Genomic DNA, 21,297 nt, shown 5'->3' on the forward strand with positions numbered 1-21,297 from the left:
ATGGGTGAGTTAAAGGCTGTTATGTTATTTTGTTTTCAGTGACCATCATTATTACATGTTCAAAAACATCAACTAATATTGCATATATCCATAATTATTATAATGGACATAATTAAAGAATAATTACACTATAACGTAAAATGTAGCGAAAAAAAACAAAAAAAACTAATGTATTTTTTAAGCCCTTTATTTAATATTTCACAAATTATGTCTAACAGAGCAAGGAAATTTTCAAAGTATGTCTAATATTTTTTTTTTTTTCTCAGAAAGTCTTATTTGTTTTATTTCAGCTATAATAAAAGCAGTTTTTAATTTTTTAAAAACCATTTTAAGGTCAAATTTTTTGCCCCTTTAAGCAATTTTTTCCGATCATTTACAGAACAAACCATTATTATACAATAACTTGCCTAATTACTCTAACCTGCCTAGTTAACCTAATTAACCTAGTTAAGCCTGTAAATGTCACTTTAAGCTGTACAGAAGTGTCTTGAAAAATATCTAGTCAAATATTATTTACTGTCATCATGACAGATAAAAAAAAATCAGTTAGTAGAGATGAGTTATTAAAACTATTATGTTTAGAAATGTGTTGAAAAAATGTCTCTGTTAAAACAAAATTGGGGAAAAAATAAACAGGGGGGCTAATCATTCTGACTTCAACTGTATTTATATACATTATGCTTGTAATTTATTATATTTTAGGCAGATTCACTGCATAGAAAATGACTTTGTCATTCTAATCAATCTAAAAGACTGAAATCTTTCCAAATAGAGCTATTCAAACCATCAGGTGAAATTATATTCATATCACAATATATATCGCAGCAACATAAAGTACCTCAATGCCAGATTTATATCTGATTTAAATATATTTGCCAAATGTTAATACTCTAAAGTTATCTCTAATACCCGTTAATATACAAATGCTCCACATCACTTCAAAAATGCAATAAACGTCATAGAAGCTTTTTATTTATGACCTTATTATAGAGATTTCTCTAGATACCCATACAGTGGGTGGAGGATGTTTTGAGAACTTGTGCCAAGTTAATGTCAACCCATAAACTCTCTCTGGTGGTTGTGAAACGCAAGACTTCAGAACAAAAGCATGTACCCATGCCTGCTTTACCACCATCTAAACCAGGTTTTGGGTGCAATCTGGGACATCGCAGAGTGTGTTTGCATGCACATTCTTACCCAATTATGATTAATAAGACAACAAAGCACAAGGTCACGTAAACTTGTTTACTAGTTTTCCTGTATCAGAGTAAGGTCACAAACAACTTAAAGTATGTGTGAAAATCATACCTTACAATGTTTATTTTGCTAGCACACATTGTTATTCTTTAGGTGAACAATTAATCTGTGCAAGTAAATCCACTGAAAACCAATATATATTTTAGTAACCTTCTATCAAAATCTGACCCTTTGCTTCTGCGTTTGGAGGATTTACCTATGCAGATTAAAAGCAGTCCAGGGTCACAAATCTATTTTTGAGCATCTTGAGAGGATAATTTGAGTTTCTCGCACAACAGATCGATCGCATGAGTCCACTCTCAAACGGTTGGGGATTAAAATCCTTTAATTTGTCCACACAAAAACTCTCCACCCTTCCACAGTGATAGAAAAAAAGCTGCGTGTGAAGCTCTCCAGACAGACTCAGTCAGGCTAGAATATAAGCAGATGCTGATGTGGTTTTGCCAAACTCCACTTTGTCTTCAGCTTGGCATGAGGGATGAAGAAGCCAAGAGCGGGATTTGTCTTTGACAGGAGCATTTTCATAGCCTGAAGAGCTGTAGCTGCACATCCCATCAGTCAGCGTGTCTGCTCTTTTGCTGCCTTTGAGTTTTCACAAGTCTGGAAGGAGAAACTAATGTAGTTTGAGTGCAGATGTCATACACAATACATTTGACTTTCATTTCAGATAGTTAGAATATGTAACATTAAAAAATGATCATTCCTTTTGTTATAGAGCACTTCGGAGTCATTCATAACAAGCATGATGTCTATATATATAATGACAAATGTATTTATGTCCTCCTCACTGATGAAATTAGTAGTTGTCCTTAGTGTGTTACTAGGTTGACTTAGCAGGGAATCTTTATGTTAAAATGTATTAATCTAATCAGATGACTTTTGTGATCGTAGTCAGTAAATTAAATGAACGAGTTACACGTCGATAGATTTGCTCTTTAGTGTTTGGACTTTCTGCAGTGAATTTTAGGCATGGGACAAAAACCAGTTTCAAGGTTTAACGCAATTTGGAAAAGTCAAGGCTTTAAAACTGCCAACATTATCTGTTATATCGTTACTAAAGTATATGTAAGGGGTTTTTAATGGGGTTTTTTTTCTGTTAGATGTTGTAAGGAATTTTTTGTTTTTGAAACTAATGAAGAGAGCAGAAGTCAATGATTTATCTTAATTATTTAGCCTGACATCTTTATTGTTTCAAAATATTATAAATGTTTCTTAAAATAAAATATATTGTGTTCAATAAAGGAAAAATTAATGTTTTTTTTAATATACTTAAACACTTAATAGGAATATATTTTAGAGCTGTAATCACAATACCATCATATCAACAGAAATGTATACTGGCCCATGCCTAGTAAGTCTTAAACCGCTAAATTAAACTAAATTAAACTCAACTTCACCTTGAAAACTGGACTGAAGCTGTTTCAATTTACTACAACTTCTTTGTTAAGCTGATCTGACACAATCTACATTGTAAAAGCGCTATAGCAATGAAGATGAATAAACTAATTCTCTTATGAATGAACAAATAATTTTTTGAAAAGAAGGCTGGCTGATAATGTTTCATCGTTCAATAGCTAAATAAAGAAATAAAGAAATAAATAGCTAATAAAGAAATAAAATAGCTAAAAATTATCTTATTATGCATTAAAAAGGTGATGTTTTGGTTTTGGGGGTCTCTAACAACTGTCTGTTATGCATGCAAGGTAAAAAAAAACACTTTCATTGCATTTACTTTTACCTATTTATCCCAACGACTTCCAGATGATTCAGTCAGCAATTTATTTGTTCCCAAAGCCCTCCTTAGCATAATGCTAATATCCGCTGCTTGGTCCGATGACCCAGTCTATTTATTTGGTCAACTGTGTTCAGTGTGAGACAGAGAAAAATCTCTACCATGGCTTATCAACATTGTTGAAGTAGTCAGAGTGCAGAGTGTTTGAGTGAGCCCAATGCAGGAGTGCATTAAAGCAATGCAGTTAAACGCCAGCATATTACTCTACTCTTAACCATGATCACGAGCTCACAAACACATTTAAATCCGAAAACAAAGCGGCACGCATCGCATTTTAAACATAGCTTTAGATGCACTACAAGTCGTGTGGAGCGGTTACAGGTAACAAAACACAATTAAATACATAATTTTCAAGCTAGAGAAAACAAGAGGGGCAACCATTTTAATCGCACTTACTTACACTTGTGAAATGGAGGAAGAAACTGATCCCTGAACTGTGTACTGTAAAGTTCCTGTCAAGCTCTGACAAAGTTTCATACATCAATAGTCTTTACTGATCCTTCTTTTAACAAAAGGTCGACAACTACCTCATTTTAAGCGTGTAGATTACTGAAGCACTCGTCAAAAAAATTACAAGAACACAGCACAAGGCTGGGGCTATAATGCTGAGGTACTTTTGCAACAAAAATAAACTTTAACCACTGACTCGTTACAGCCTCATCTTTGAGTAGGGAAAGTAACACTAACTTTCCATCACACTTCAGAGCACAGCGTTTTCGCGACATAATTCAGCTGGGATCTGCTACAGTGTTTTGTCTTTCTCTTTTTCTTTCAACAGTGTTTTTTCCCGGGGGTTTCAATTTTCCCGGGTCTGCGCATGCAACAAATTGGTGGGGCTTGAGTTCCATATCGACATACACAGACATGGCTAAAGATTTGTTACCAAGAAGATTCATTTGAACCACTATTAGTCGACTGTTTTATAGATGAATCAAAAGTTTTAAACATGGTGCACTTTTAGATTAAAGCCTTAGCTTAATATTTGACTTCACTTAGAGCTGTGTTACACTCTACATGGAAGGTCATTTTCAAAAACCCATAATAGGGCTCTCTTAATAATCATAGCTAATAAAAATAGTATTATAGTAGTGAATTTTCATAAGACATACAGTATTGTTATCGCAGTACTCAACGACAATATTGTATTTTTTTTTCAGTATCATGCAGCCCTAATGTGAAGTTATAATTAATTTATAATTAATACCAACGTTTTGCAGTGTGAATATGAGCTTTATTTGATTTACCTTGATGGAATGACTAGTATGCCTCCCTATTCTCTATCTCTCTTTGCATAACATACATGGATATTCCTGATATGCTGCTCATAAATTTGCAACATGACCTGTTTTGAATTCGGTATGTCTTGTACTTTATAGAGCCCTTTACAGTCATTTCAAATGTTTGCTTTTTAAATCCCCAAGTCTGAACTGTGAAATGTGGTAGCATATATTTTCCAGTGCGGTGCATTGCAAAATTAGATGAGGCAGATATTACTGACGTCTTTGTCCTATGTGGCCTTTCTGTGTACCAAGACATACAGCATCTGTCAGAATAACACATTAAACAGCTGGACCAGTTGTGCTGCCTGGATATACTCCCGTATAACGTCTCTTGTTTTGGAGCCACAGCATGACATATAGAACTTGCACTTTTAAACATCAGTCTTAAGAATTTAAATGCTTTTATATATATATATATATATATATATATATATATATATATATATATATATATATATATTTATGTAAGTGTAATGATCCTTCCAGTTTATATATATATATATATATATATATATATATATATATATATATATATATATATATATATATATATATATATATATATATATATATATATATATATATATATATATATAAACTGGAAGGATCATTACGCTTACATAAATGCATGGGGGTTGATAATAGTGGGGGTTGACTGATCAGATTTCAGTTAATGAAGCTCTGTGAAATACAGTAAGACCATTCCTTAAAGGGTTTGTTCACCCCAGAATGAACATTTTGTCATTGTTTACTTATTTTTTTCTTATGTCGTTCCAAACTTATATATTTTTGGAACACAAATAAAGGTATTTTAGTGAAATCTAAGTGATTTTTATGTATTTATTTAAAGGTGCCATAGAGTGCATTGATCCAATATGTTTTCTGATATCTATATAGGTATTTAGCTTAGGTATGTTGAAAAATTCTCCAGAAACAGTTTTATATGCTCAGTTAAAACCAGAAAAGAATTACCCCTAGAATTGACTATATTTGAGAAGATCATGAATATGAATGAGCTTTACTCATTTACAAAAAGGCTAAATTATAATTATACTTGACAAAAGGGACTGACAGAGATGTATTATGTTGTATATTGTGGTTTAAAATATCTAAAAACAAAGGCAGGAATTAATAATAACCTCTGCATAAACAGACGAGTTTTATAAAGTTTATCAATGTACTTTAAATCCACAAAAATCACAGTAAGAGCTGAGTGATATGACACAATGCATAAATGTGCATTAATGCTCGTGTTATACATGTGTTTGTTGCCTCATTACAAACATACTCATCAAATTTCACGCTAAACCATCAAAAGAAACATTTAAACAGACCTTTTGTGCACTGAGACACACTTTTACTTATCTTAAAGCCTTTCCCATTTTTAAAATAAGAGTCCCATACATAGTTTGTTAAGTACAAGCTTCGATAAACATAAAAATAAGCTGAAAAAATCATTGTTGTAATCTTACTGTAAAATGTTGTGGTCAATAAAATTGCATTAACAATCCTGTGTGGATCATCAGAGTCAATGTTTTGTTCCAAATGGTAGGGTTGGGCGATTTGGCCTCAAATCAAATTCTCGATTAATTGAACATTTTAACTCGATTACAGTTAATGAACGATTATTTTATGTATTTATTTATTTTTTTTATTATTTTTTTGGCCCTCATAGTTCACTTACAGGTTTTGTACATTAAACAAACAAGTGATAGATTTCTGAATGAAGGGTGCATTACCTGACTTTAAAATAATTGAAGGAAACACACACTATCGACTATCTATGATTATTTATTGAACATCAGTGTTAAACAACTCTAATTAAAACACATGGCCTAAAACCAACAGTCATATTTTTCTTCTTATAAAAAAAGTGAAAATAAATAACTAACACTTTTTGAAACAACATAAATTATTTTTTAGTGTTTCAGTTTCATATTAAAAGTAGAAAATAATCAGTATCTCTTTTAAATAAACTAACCTCTGTATATCCTGTAAATAATAGGGATGTAACGGTATCAGAATTTCACGGTACGGTAATACCTCGGTATGAATGTCACGGTACGGTATTTATTGAATCATTTACAGGAAAAAAAAAAACTTTTGAAAATACTCCCAAAAAAGTGCCAAAAGTGTCAATGACATACAAATTAGCCATCTATCTGTTAGCTTTGAAACAGGAACTTCAATTTTAATAACAAAAAATTATTAAACCATGTAAAAAAATAAAGTTTCAATTTAGTATTTAGTATTAGTATAAAACTCATCACATTTAACATTTAATCACTCACTTAGATAGAGATGGGTTTAAAGGAAAATGATCATATAACTATAATCTGGTAAAAGCTGGTATCTCTGGGTATTTACAATGTCCCCTGCAACAGAAAAAACCCCTCTCATTTGGGACTGAGGATTCTGGGACAAGAGAGATATGACTTGGCCCATGTTGACAGCAGTGGGGTAACGTTGTGCATTGTCTTTCCCCCACTTGAGAGGACAAACCATGAGTGAGATAGAGATCTCTTTGCGGTACAAGTCAATGTCTGCATCAATCTGAACAGTGCTGTGTTTCTGCAGTCCCCATGACTGTTATTAGTCGTATTCCCCAACTTGCAGGCACGTGCACACATAGGGCTCAACCTGTGCAGTGCACATGCCCTTTTTAGTCTTGGATAGAAAATGCCCTTCCAAAACGATCAATAGTGCCCCCGCGACGCGACACAACCTCCGTCCAGTCCAGCCCTTCAGTAGGCGCGCGATAACACCTCTCTTGAGTATGCGCGCTCAACCCCCCCTCGGCGCTTTACAATACGCGCGCCACAACACAGCTGATCAGAACGCGCGCGACAGCACCGCTATTCAGCACGCGCGCGGCGACAACACCCGCTTTAGGTTCGATCATTTCCATCTTTTTTTCATCTCCGCTACTAGCAGCACACTCCATTTCCGCATTACTGGATCTGTAGCGACAACAGACCGCAAAGGATTATGGCCACGCCGGGGCTGATGGGAAATGAAGTTTCAGCTACCTCCCGTTCGCTTCATTCGCCTGAGCAAATTTTCTCAGAAGACCTATAGTTTTACCGAGTCATGCGACTTCGGTAATATCGAAAAAATTTAATATTGCGGTATGACGGTATTTACAATACCGTTACATCCCTAGTAAATAATATTTTAAACAGTGCATTTCTGGCATCTTCTGTAAACAAATATTTTATGTGACTCGACATACGGCAAAAAAATCGACCTGGAAAAAAATTTGATGGATTATAGGTTCTTAATGTTGATTTTGGTTAGTTTCCGATTAATTGTCTAGCCCTACCGAATGGCCTGTTTTTCAAGTTTATACTCTCACAGGATTTACATGAGCAAGAGAAAACATTGGTGTTTAAGGCTCACGGTATGTTATTTCCATGTACTAAACTCTTATTATTCAACTATGCCTACTTATATGCTTTTGCTACAAAAAAGGATATCACTTGGAGTTTCACTTATACTACAATTGATTCTGTTGCATCTTTAAAGTATGTTCATCTAAAACTCTTATGTTTAAAGAGGATAAATCAAGTGGATTAGGACTAAAACTCTGTTAAGCAAATATAAACAGAAGTTCAGTCATACATTCAGTCATTTTGTTTATATAAAATTAAGTGGAAAAGTGATTTTGGAAAAATTGTGCATGCATTTTATTTTGTAAATGTATTTATTTTGAGACAGAGTTTTTTCATTTTGTGGTGTGCTAAGTTTACTATCATCAGTGAATGTAATGCAATACAAATGAATGCATTAACCTCATCCGCATTTCTGGCCCAGTTAAAGTTCATTAACAAAGAACCACACACAAGTAAATTAGTTTTGCCACCACACCCCAGCAACAACAACAACATAAAGCTCCATTAAGGCTTTCTAATGTTTACAAGTGCTGCAAAACACTTAAAAGCCTTTTGTTTTTCTGGCAGGCTGCAGTCTGAGCTTCCCGCTAGTCGTCTGTGCCGCTGTGGTACTTTTCAGAGAGAGAGAGACCCGTTCCTCTCCCCCCGAGGAGAGATGGAGCCCCGGGGGAGTCTGGGAGTGGAGGGTGACGCGAGTGCTCTAGGGGTGCTGGTGCCGAGCCCACGGAGCGAAGCGGTGACCCATGACCTGGAGGAACTGTCTCTTCAGCCCACTCAAAGCCTTCCACCCATTAAAGAGCGCAAGAACGGTGAGTGAGACCATTCGGTCAGACCCCTCAGGCCATAACTCTGCTCCCAAGCTCCTATTTCCTCCTCATTCGCTCAACTACCGCCCCGATTTGACAGTGAGAAAATAAGGCTTGCCAGAAGGTTGAGAAATTTGTTTGTGGTAAGACGTGGGGAATTACACAGGAATTGCATGCGAACGCCAGCATGTAATCATGTCTTAAGTGCTGCCTTTAACTCTTTTCCAAAGTGTTTTTGGCTCAGGTTCGAGTGCGCGACTGCTAATCTAATGTGATAGATTTTTGTGTCGAACGCGATTGCAGAAAGTCTCCGATATAGAGGGGTTTTTTTAGACTCGCAGTCATAATGTGGCTTTGGTTTGGCAGTAACTCAAAGGCACAGTCGATCATTCAGAAATGATCATCCTGTCAGAATTTATACACCATCATCATGTTTTAAAGCAGTAGGACTTTGATTCTTTTGTCAAAGACATTTTTGTTCGAATGTCTCAGCCACCTAAATAATGAAAATATATTAGGTTTTCAGAAAAATTACAATAAGTTGAGTTCTGGATTACTGTAAGTTAATGCTAGTGACACAAATCCTTTTCTGTTTTCTGTAGTGATGAACCAACATTTTGGCAACAAATATTAAATGAAAATACAAACATTTTTAGTTTAATGAGAAATAGTTTGAAAATGAAACAGTGAAATTGGATTAGCATCAACAGGTAAATAAGTCAGTTGTGTATTGCATGATTGTACACACTCATTATTAGGGCTGGGCCGATAAAACTTCATCGATATTTACTTGACCGAACACCATTGTCAATAACGATAAAAAAAAAAAAACTTCTGTGTGAAACGCTATAGCACATGAAAGTAGCACATTTTCCAGGCACACCTAGTTGAAAACATTTCAGAATGCCACATGCACACCGTGATTCATGTAAGTAGAACTAACCAATCTGCTTAACACTTTGTGTGGAATATACACATTTCGTTAATAATAGCAAACTTAAACAAATACAGAGCACCTAAACACTGCAGTTCTTTTTCATTCTCTTCATAAATAGAAACTAGTATCAAAGCTGCAGTAATGGTTTGTTTGTTTGTCGTCCTTTGAGAAAATGGTTGATTGTCGCCTAATGAGAGACGCAAGAGGAGCGCAAGCACAAAGCGCATTGAAAATAATAAAGAAATCCGAGTCCACGCTCTCCCGATTTTAGATTTTAGATGCAACATGTGAATGGACTCCTGTTGGGTTTCGCCTCCTCAGGTCAGAATAACAACACATGTGAAAATTACTGTCGTAGAAATAAAAAGTAAATTGTAAATAAAAAAGGATGCTTTTGGTTTCTTTTCTTATGCATTTATTATGAGATATAAGAGGGCGACGCCAAGGCACAGTAGGTAGTGCTGTCACCTCACAGCAAGAAGGTCGATGATTCAAGCCTCGGCTCGGTCAGTTGGCATTTCTGTGTGGAGTTTGCATTTTCTCCCCGCGTTCACGTGGGTTTCCTCCGGGTGCTCCGGTTTGCCCCACAAGTCCAAAGACATGCACTATAGATGAATTGGGTAGTCTAAAATTGTCCGTAGTGTATGAGAGTGTATGGGTGTTTCCCAGTGATGGGTTGCAGCTGGAAGGGCAGCCGCTGTGTAAAACATATGCTGGATAAGTCGGCGGTTCATCCCAGATCAATAAAGGGACTAAGCTAAAAAGAAAATGGATGAATAAATGAAGATATAAGAGACAATAAATTTTTATTTATTTATTTTTGACTATTAAAACTATTGCCTTAGTATTGTTGGTAAAATTAAATCAAATCATTAAATAAATAAAAAAATCCTAATATTCCTAAATGTATTGTAAAAAAAAAATACTCAATAATTATCGATACCAAATAATATTAAACATTATATCATGATTTTATTATTTTTTTTCCTGTATCGCCCAGCCCTACTTATTATCCACTGGTGCATATTCATTATCTACTGCTTATTCATCTGGTACAAGTACCTTCTTGATAGATACTGAATGTCCACATGTGAGCACCATGACTAATGTGATAGCAATGGTTTTCACCAATTCAAAATATATGGAACAGAATAGTGTATTTCTGTTTTATCAATGAATCAAGTTCCAAATAAGGGGCGGCATGGTGGCTTACTGTTTAGCACTGTCGCCATACAGCAGTAAGGTTGCTTGTTCGAGTCCCAGCTGGATCAGTTGGCATTTCTGTGTGGAGTTTGCATGTTCTCCCTGTGTTGGCGTGGGTTTATTCCAGGTGCTCCGGTTTCTCCCACAGTCCAAAGACATGCGCTATAGGTGAATTGAGTGAACAAAATTGGCCGTAATGTATGTGTGTGTGAGAATGTGAGAGTGTGTGGGTGTTTCGCTGTACTGCGCTGCTGCTGGAAGGGCATCTACTGAGTGAACATTTGCTGAAATAGTTGGAGGTTCATTCCGCTGTGGCGACCCCTGACAAATAAGGGACTGAGTTGAAGGAAAATGAATAAATGATTGAATAGTTCCAAATAAACCTGAAGCAGAACATTTGTGCATCTGAGAGCAAAACTGTGGCGTTTCATTCCTAAATGAATCTATTTAAGAACAAAATAATTTGATTCAGTGTTCAATTATCATTAACATTCAAAAATAGTCTATAAATAGTCAGAAAATAGACTAAAAAAAGCCTTGGTTAGTCATGCTCAGCTCACAAATCAAGTGATTAGTTTCTAAATTAGACTGACTCGATGTAGTTCCCAGTAGTTTACATTGCACAGAAAATCGTGATTAAGACTGGTTTCAGAATTTCCCTGTTGTGTCATATGCATTTTGTATGAAATGGCATGCAATTGAGCAAATGTTGAATAATTGTTTTTCTTTTTTTTGAGCCTTCTTATCTTATAAACTTGGCTCTGCCTGATGGTCACTGTGATGTTATCGTCTTTTCCTTCTGTCTGGCTCTCACAAATTTGGCCAAAGCTTTTTTTTTTGGAAATCTTTTACTGGTATATGAGCCCTAATAAGTAGGCACTGTAATGGCTTGTCCAGTGGGCAGTTTGGCCGTGAACCTCGCCAAATTACACACTGACATCTGTCCCACTCCCTGCGGACATCCTTGCCCTTGAGAATGTCAGCGTGTCCTCTGGGCTGTTGGGTAATTTAGTGCTCGAGGGAAGTAAACAGAGACCTCATCAGGCATGTGTGCATTTCTAAGTCCATCACATGACTGTCTTCATTATAGTCTGGAGTAATCAGCGGTTTTCTCAGACATTTTGCATTAAACTATTCCCAAAACAGTGACTCACGAAGACTCTTCAATATTTAACCTGACATTGGAAATACCCTGTTGATTTTGCTGGCCTCAGCAATGCTGGAGATATTCTTATGCAATAATTAGGCTGGCTTGTGTAGCAAGCCAGACTACTGTTATCCTATTTTTCTTCTGAGACTAAAAAACAAAACGCATCTCCTCTTAGAGCTTTCGAGCTATGACCACCAAACTCACACCAAACCTTCAAACTGGCCTGACTCGGTGTGCTATATCTTTTCCAACTGATCCGACTTTCGGTTTTCCGAAAAACGTCCCGGGACCGTCGGAAAAATCCCATTGACTTAACATTGGACCAGACTTTGTGACATCATAACTCTGCATCAGACTGTCACACAGACTTCTAACTGGGCTCATTTAATTCAGACAACCTAACTGCCAATACCTGATGAGCTTTTAACTTTCTGGCCATGCCCTAGTAACCACTTTTGGGACCCTAGAAACTGTCCCATAGACTTCCATTCAAAAGACTGTCATTGACTTTACATTGGATCAAACTTTGTGAGCTCATAACTCTGCATCAGACTGTCATACAGACTAATGGCTGAGCTCATTTAACTCAGACAACCAAACTACCAATAACCGACGAGCTTTTAACTTTCTAGCCATCTATCTATCTATCTATCTATCTATCTATCTATCTATCTATCTATCTATCTATCTATCTATCTATCTATCTATCTATCTATCTATCTATCTATCTATCTATCTATCTATATATCTATCTATCTATCTATCTATCATCTACTCATACTTTTTAAAACTGTTTAAACTAAATAAACTACTACCTACAGGCTTTCACAAGCCAGCCTCAAAGTTTGTCTCAACAAACTTTAACAATCTAGTTCTTGTATGTTATTGCTACTTGTGAAGATATTTGACAAGATTTGTCCAAAATGCAGGCTGTTAAAGGTCACATAAAATTAAAATAAAGTTTTTTAGATGTTAGTATTAGTATTGTTCGTTTGTAAGATACCTATAAGCGAGTGTGCTCCTGAACAGTGACAAAATTTCCATTTAGAAGATGCAAAACTGATATAAACATGTAAAGCCAGCAGTTTGTCACTTTTGCTTAAATGGACGAACAGTTTTATTCACAAAAAGCAACTGAGAAAACTCTTGAAGGGGGTGGAGCATGTCAGATACTAAAGAGCATTTGATTGGTTATCAGTTTAAGGTGTATACTACAGTTTCTTATCAAATCATAACCAATCAAATCAAATTCTTATCAAATCTTAACCAATCAAATGCTATCACTAATCACAAATAAAAATGCACATTTCAAACACTTCATGGGACCTTTAATATTTGAAGTTTAAATTATAAGCTAAATGTCATAAACACACGCACTAACACACTTACATTTTGTCTTAGGCCATTGGTATTTTCACAAAAAAATTATAATAATAAAATGGTTTGTATGTAGTATGTCAGTTTGAAATTATATTTACATTTTCAAACATATTGTCATTAATTGTAATTATACAATGAGATTATTGTCTGCCAAGGAGTCTCCACACAGCCAGTGCTCCACACAGAGATCTGATCTGATCATCATCCAGTCAGTCTGGAATGACATAAAGAAACAGAACAAACTGAGACAAACTCAGTCCAGAAGAACGTTGGCAACATCTCTAAGATGCTTCAAAAGTCCTACCTGCAAAGCTACTGCACTGTTGCTTGCTTTAGACCAGAGGTGCCCAAACTCAGTCCTGGAGTTCCGGTGTCCAGCAAAGCTTAGCTCCAACTTCCTTAAACACAGCTGCCTGGAGGATTCAAGCATACCTAGAAAGAGCTTGATTAGCTGGTTCAGGTGTGTCTAATTGAAACTGGAACCAAACTCTTCAGGACACCAGCCCTCCAGGATTTAGTTTGGGCAACCCTGCTCTAGACACTTGTGTAAAATGCTGTAAAATGAGGATGCTTTCAAAAACAATGCATAAATACATTCTATTTACATTAATTAAATCAAATCAACATTTGGTGTGACCACACTTTGCATTTCAAACACTTGGTACACTTGCCTGTAGTTTTTCAGGTAGTTTTGCAGGTTTTGGACATGTTTAGATTTAGCAGAATTCAGCCATTCTTTTCCCCTATTGTTTAAATATTTAATTTTATTTATAGGTCGCACTTTATATAAGATACAATTCTCACAATAAACAAACCATTAACTTTTTGCTCAATAAGCTCCTAATTTGCTGCTTATTAATAGGAGTTGGCTATGGCTATAGGTATTGAGTAGAATTAGATATGTGTAGATATGTGTAATAAGATGATATACAAATATGTACTTATTAACTTTTAATATCCAGCCAATATCTTAATAATAGGCAGGTAATAAGCCACTAATTAATTGGTCCATAGTAAAGTGTACCAAATTATATATATATATATATATATATATATATATATATATATATATATATATATATATATATATATATATATATATATATATATATATATTAGAGGTGTGAACCTATACTGGTCTCACGGTTCGGTTAGGATTATCATGCCATCGATTCGGTTCAATTCGATATCTCGGTGCATCATGGTGCATTGACAATGCTTTCCATATACAGTGTTATATTTTAGGGGGGAGGCTATAACATGCTGTCTGTATAAACACACAGACACACAGCACCACACTGTCTCTCATTCAAACACATTCACAAACATAGACAGCATCAAGCAAATAAACACACACACGCACACACACACACACACAAACAAACACACTTAAGCCCTTGCAACAGGGAGAGCTCGCGCTGAGCGGAGCAGAAAAACGAAAAAAAATGAAAAAAATAAGCACTTTTCCGACGGTCCCTTACAGAGAGCTCCTCTCAGCGCAAGCTCTGCCGGCTAAAGTAAACGCAGACTGCGAGGGCTTAAATGGAGCAGTGCTCGTAATGTCGAGCGAAAAAAAGAAAGACAGCTGTAAAACATAACCAGCTTTGTCTTTCTGTAGGAAACACACTTTAGATCTTTTTAGGGTAAGCGTGTTTTGAGTTATTGCCGTCTATAACTGAATGTGTGTCAGTAAAATCGAAAACAAAACCAACTGAAGCGCGCTCATTTCTGGCGCCCCACTGGATATACAGCGCCCTAAGCATTTGCCTATGGTGCCTATGCCACGGGCCGGCCCTGAGTTGGGCGCTCACCTCCCTCGCGACAGAGCGCATAGGAGATAAATGACGTCACGACATAATAACCGGTTATGGTTATTACTGAATCGATACCGAATTGTCCGCGTCCGAAGAAACAATTAATTTTGACACCCCTAATATATATTTGGTAACACTTTACTATGGACCAATATTATATATATATATATATATAAAAGGCAAAGACCTCTAGATTACGCTTATTTTACCAAAATAAAATATGATCATGCCTTGATTTTTAACTATTTAAGTAGGACAGTAAGGTCTGACTTTGCTTATACAAATGTCTTGTCACCTAAAAGGAATAATGTACAGTATAGAATATAAAGTCATGGTGCAGTGGAGAAAGAATTGATGTTGTCTTTTACTCCCATGAGCTTGGAGGACTGCATCCATACATCTCTGCAATGACTCAAATCACTTATTAATTAAGTCATCTGGAATGGCAAAGAGCACGTTCTTGCAGGACTCCCAGAGTTTATCAAGATTCTTTGGATTCATCTTCAATGCCTCCTCCTTCATCTTACCCCAAACACGCTCAACAATGTTCATGTTTGGTGACTGGACTGGTCAATCCTGGAGCACCTTGACCTTCTTTGCTTTCAGGAACTTTGATGTGGAGGCTGAAGTATGAGAAGGAGCATATCCTGCTGAAGAATATCCCCTCTCCTGTAGTTTGTAATGTAATGGATAGCACAAATCTTGAGACCTCAGGCTGTTGATGTTGCTATCCACTCTGCAGGTCTCTTCCATGCCCTAAACCATGATTTTTCCTTCACCAAACTTGACTGATTCATTTTATATATAAATTTATTGATTAGAGTAGTAATCAGATAAGTAATTGAATCTTCAATAGTGTATGAGGGGGGTCATTAAAACACTCAAACCGATTGACCTCAGTTGCAAATACTGAGCCACACTCAAAGCCCATCGTACAAGCTGTGCTTAACGAGAGCGTAATGCGCAACAGACCACCTCATAACATTCAGTGTATGATGATAGACTTGAAAGAGTCCCGCAATAAATCCTAATACGAGACGTCGTTTCTGCTTTTTATCAGCTTAGAGATACTAAGTTATGAGTTTGAGTGAACGTCGTTTATCAGAAGAACTGCAGCAATAAATACCTTTAAAAGGAACACTCTTTTCTTGTATTGTGCTCATAATTGATTCCTGCTCGCCGCTGCCTAAAGATATTATGAGCTCATTGAGGGTTTGTTAGTCTGGCCTAAATCAACATGATCTGTTCCTGCTCAGGCAAGAGGACAGGCCGTACCCATCCTTCCTCTTTTCTACCCACCCGTCTAGCGGAGTGAAACTTAACGTCAGCGCTGTTTATAAATTCCCCTACTCGAACACTTATGTCAATGTTCCCACAGGTCATCTCACGACCTACACATTTCTGTCTTACAAGTATTGACATCCACACACTGAGTGGAAATGAAATGTTCTGTGAGATCTGTTTGTACAAACTTCCATGACTTTGCTTTATCGGTACTGTAAAAAATAGAATTAAGTGAATTTCCTCCAGCAACACTAGTACACAAGCAGATTTTTTCTTGTGATTTTTTTTTCTTGTGTTTTTAAGATGGTCTGTCAATTTGATAATAATTAAATTTTTAAAATGTGTCTCAAGACCGGTTGGCTTTTCCACACCCATTTGCTAGTTTTGAAAATAAAAATGCATTGTCTATATTAACCACCTTCTAATTCGAATACTTCAGATGTTTTGAATAACCTGAAACAGGCAGTTCTGTTACACAGCTGACACTGCAAAAATCACACAAAGCAAATATATTTTTATTTATTTACTTACTTACTACTTACTTAACGTATTTTATCTCATTTCATACTATCTTATTTTATCTTATCTCATTTTACTTACTATCTTAACTTAACATCTTTTCTTATCTACTTACTTACTTACTTACTTATAAGAAGGCAATTGAGTAATTAAGTAAGTAGGCACGTAAGTAGGCAAGTAAGTAAGTAAGTAGACAAGTAAGAAAGCAAATAAGTAGGCAAGTAAATACGTAAGCAAATAAGCAAGCAAGTAATTAGGCAAGTAAGTAGGCAGGCAAGTAAGTAGGCAAGTAAGTAAAGAAGCAGGTAAGTAAGTACGTAGACAAGTAAGTAAGTAAGCAGGTAAGCAAGTCAGTAAGTAAGCAAGTAAATAGGCAAGTATGTAAGTAAGTAAGTGAGTAAGCAAATAAAGGGGCATGTAAGCAAATAAGTAAGTTAGTAAGTAAGCAGGTAAGCAAGCAGGTAAGCAAGAAGTAGGTAAGTAAGTAGGTAAGTAAGTAAGTAGGTAAGCAAGCAAATAAGCAAGTAAGCAAGCAAGCAGGTAGGCAAGTAAGTAAGAGGGCAAGTAAGTAGGTAGGCAAGTAAATAAGTAAGCAAGTAAGCAAGCAGGTAAGCAAGCAAGTAAGCAGGTAAGCAAGCAGGTAAGCAAGAAATAAGTAAGTAAGTAAGTAGATAATTATGTAAGCAGATAAGCAAGCAGATAAGCAAGTACGTTTGCAAGCAGGTAGGCAAGTAAGTAAGTAGGCAAGTAAGTAGGTAGGCAAGTAAGTAAGTAAATAAGTAAGCAAGCAGGTAAGCACGTAAGTAAGCAAGCAAGTAAGTAGGCAAGTAAGTAGACAAGTAAGTAAGCAAGCAAGTAGGCAAGTAAGTAGGCAGGCAAGTAAATAGCCAAGCAAGTAAGTAAGCAAGCAAGTAATCAGGTAAGCAATATAAGTAGGCAAGTAAGTAAGCAGGTTAGCAATTAAGTAATGTGTATTTATATAGCGCATTTATAGTGTATGGGCATCCACCCAAAGCAATAAACAATCATAAGGGAGCTCTCCCCACTCCACCATTACACCATTTGTGCATTACACAAAACTGTTTAGTGTTTTTTGATCAATGTCATCATGTATTCAGTTTTTTTTTTTTTTTTGAGGTGCCCATCAGCGTCAGTGTCAGCCACGGTGAGGGCTATGTGACCGTGCGAAGACTGCACCTGAGCATATGCGTACGCTTGGCGCAGAAGTATAAATCAGCCTTTAGGATGCAGAAAGTTTAAAACATGATTCAACGATTCAGTATAAGGATACACACTGTGTTTTTAGGATAGCCCCCAAAACTGTGACATTTGCATAATTTTGTATTCGTGGTTAGTTCAGATTGAAGTTCTTTAATCAAAATTCATCAATAAGATTAGAAACTATTGCTGACTCTGCAGTAAACATACACATAAACATCTAGGTTTGGATGAGAGTGTATAAATATTGAAATATTTTGCAAAATGAAATATTTTGTGTGGAGTTTATCTTGAGAATTCATGGATTTTTTGAAACAATAGTTTGTCAATCACTCAACCCACGCACAAAAATAGTTTTGCACATCCCCAGTTGGTTCCTGCTCCGCTAATCCCATGGAGCAAACTAAACCGCACTGCATCATACTGGGCCCGGGACAACTTTCCCCATTGCTTTCCCCCCGGGACGTTCCTGTTCCATTGTGTTTAATCACTTTGGCAGATTTAGATAGGATTTGTTTAAATATTTTCTTTCCCTCTGCATTATTAATCTCAAGCGCCTTTGAAAAAAAAACAACAACCCTGGACGTAGATAAGAAATTTAATGGCGTTTTTGCAAGAAAACCCCTGGAGACACGTTGTGTGTTATTAGAAAGTCAGATTTCTGAAAAACAAATAAGGAACTGTAAACCCTGGATATGAATTCTGTCAACATTAAGTGACAAAGACAAACAGAGGCATCCCGGGGGGTTGTTTTTGCTGTTTTTCTTCCATGACATCATGTTTTCGAGGTCAAAAAGCTGCAAATTTTCTATTCTCATTGTAAAAGCTGAAGTATGCTGTGATATTGTAAGAAGTTCTGGCTTGGCGTGAATATTTTTTGCATTGAGTTCCTCTTTATTGTCTGAGAGGATGATGAAGTGCTGTAGAGGGTTAACAGCCAGAGCTCTGTAGTCCCGCCTCCACTGTCAGTCACTGCGCCAGTGAGAACTACACTACACACCCACAAACACTCACACGGCCAGTCTAGAGACAGAGCCGGTGAAGGAACTTGTCGGAACGGTCTGGATTTGAGCTGCACGCTGGGGAATTTCCTGACACATCTCGACGTTTTTTGCCTCGGCCCTCATTTCCCATAGCAATCCATGGGACTCCAGACACGGCAACAGTCTGATCCGTCCCTCATCTCCATGGCCTGCCTTGAAGTGGAGACGCTGAATGTCTGCAGGGGTAAATGCAAATATTTAAAAACCTTTCCCACAATTCCTGTGTGCGTGGATTTATGTGAGCATGAATTGAAGCTGATGCTAAACTCACAGCAGCTGGTAATTATTAGCGGAGCACATGTTGAGAAGATCCGGAGTGCGTACAAATGTTGTACTACAAATGTGCTTGACAGAATTATAATGTCATAAATAGTGACTAGATTTTTACTCAAGGTGGAATTTGTTTTGTTTTTTTCTTGGATGTCTGGTGTCAGTTATATTATGCCGTCATCTTAACGAATAGGTTTTCATTCAAACATACACCCAAACATTACCTCACCCTTCAGTTAATCATTTAGAGTTCTTATTGTGTCACTTCAGGAAGTTTATCTGCTTTTAATGCCTTATGGGAGGAACAGCTCTCTACAGATTTCTCAACAACTAGAAGTTCGAGTGAATGACGTTATCTAACAATTGATACCACTAAACAACCTCATGCAGCACTGATAGAGCACATGCAATTTGTGCATGTGTTTGAAAACGTAACATGCTGTAGTGCATTTACTTATTGTTCAAGATAATTTTGCTTATCATACAGTAGGCATACTTCATCTTCTGTTGTGAATACTGCTCAAAGTTGAGTAAAAAGTATTAACCCTTTTAAAAATACTCAAGAGTAGTCAGTATATACTTGCGAATCAAAGTTTAGCTTGTGGTTGATTTGTTTTACATGCGGCCTGGAATCTTTTTAACTTAATATGCAACAATGTAACTGTGACTATATGTAATTGATTAGGATTGACCAATAAAGCTGTGAGTTTCCAGCAGTTGGCACCACAAACCAAACTCGTTCAGCTCAGATAGAGTACATGAAATTTGTGCATGTGTTTGAAAACGTAACATTCTGTAGTGCATTTACTGTAGATATTGTTTGAGGCAATTTCCCTTATCATATAGTAGCCATCCTTCATTTCCTGTTGTGAATAATGTTCAAAGTTTGAGTAAAAAGTAGTAGCCCTTGTAAAAATACTCAAGAGTAGTGAGTATATACTTTAAAAGTTTAGCTGGAGGTTGATTAGTTTTCCATCTTTGTAACCTTAATGCAAAATTGTAACTGTGACTATGTGTTATAATTTAGAATTGAACTCTGACTAACAAGGTATGAGTTCCCAAAACTTGGCGCACAAACCAACCTCATGCAGCACTGATAGAGTACATGCAATTTGTGAGTTGGTTTGATAACGTAACATTCTGTAGTAGATTTAGTTATTGTTTAAGGCAATTTTGCTTATAAAACAGTAGGCATCATTCATCTTTGGTTGTGAATACTAACAGTAGTAGTAATACAGAGTAGTGAGTATATACCCTGCCAATTAATAATGATGCTTAAAATTGATTCATTCACATGTGGCATGAAATCTGTGTAACCTTAGATGCAAAAATGTAACTGTAACTATGTTATTGTTTGGTATTAAACTCTGACTAACAAGTTTCCAACAGTTGGCACCAAACACCAACCTCATTCAGCACTGATAGAGTACATTCAATTTGCTCATGTGTTTGAATACGTAACATTCTGTATTGCATTTTAGCTATTGTTTAAGGCAATTTTCCATCATCTTACAGTAGGCATCTTTCATCTTCTCATCATGTAGTCTCGGTCGTTGTGTGTAAAAGGTTTTGTATCATCTTGGACCCTTTTAATGTCTTTATAAAGAGATTTTTCTATGCCCAAATTAATTGGATGGGAATCACATGATGGATTTTTTTACTTAGCCAATTAAAATAAAGCAATGACTGCAGATTTAAAAGCACAGTAAGTGTACCAATACAGTACTTAAAATGCACTCAAGTAAATATTCACATTTATAAAACTTACTTTGAAAATAGTACTTTTGCTGAGAAGAACTATTCAGTTACAGTAATATGAGTATTTGTAATTTGTTACTTTACACCACTGTATACACTGTATGATGTCAGTTTTAAGAGTTTCTGTGCCCATTGATGAACCTTAAAAATCTGATAAATGCAGTGGTTTATCAGATCTCGAATCTCTGCAGTCC

At 36.2% G+C, this 21,297-nt stretch overlaps 1 protein-coding gene across 3 annotated transcripts in view; it reads left to right on the plus strand.

Moving 5' to 3' along the window:
- mrtfbb (myocardin related transcription factor Bb) overlaps window positions 1–21,297 on the plus strand; it is a 110,174-nt gene that overhangs the window by 23,989 nt on the left and 64,888 nt on the right. For 2 of the 3 annotated variants that reach the window (XM_009299740.5, XM_068219395.2), the window contains one exon: window positions 8,289–8,530. In XM_009299740.5, the coding sequence (XP_009298015.1) occupies window positions 8,377–8,530 (154 nt within the window). In that variant the 5' untranslated portion in view covers window positions 8,289–8,376. Of the gene's footprint in view, window positions 1–8,288; window positions 8,531–19,052; window positions 19,260–21,297 lie in introns of those variants that run through there. The other variant, XM_009299741.5, reaches the window with a different exon arrangement.

The sequence above is a fragment of the Danio rerio genome, chromosome 3 (genome assembly GCF_049306965.1).
Source record: "Danio rerio strain Tuebingen ecotype United States chromosome 3, GRCz12tu, whole genome shotgun sequence".
Lineage (NCBI taxonomy): Eukaryota > Metazoa > Chordata > Actinopteri > Cypriniformes > Danionidae > Danio > Danio rerio.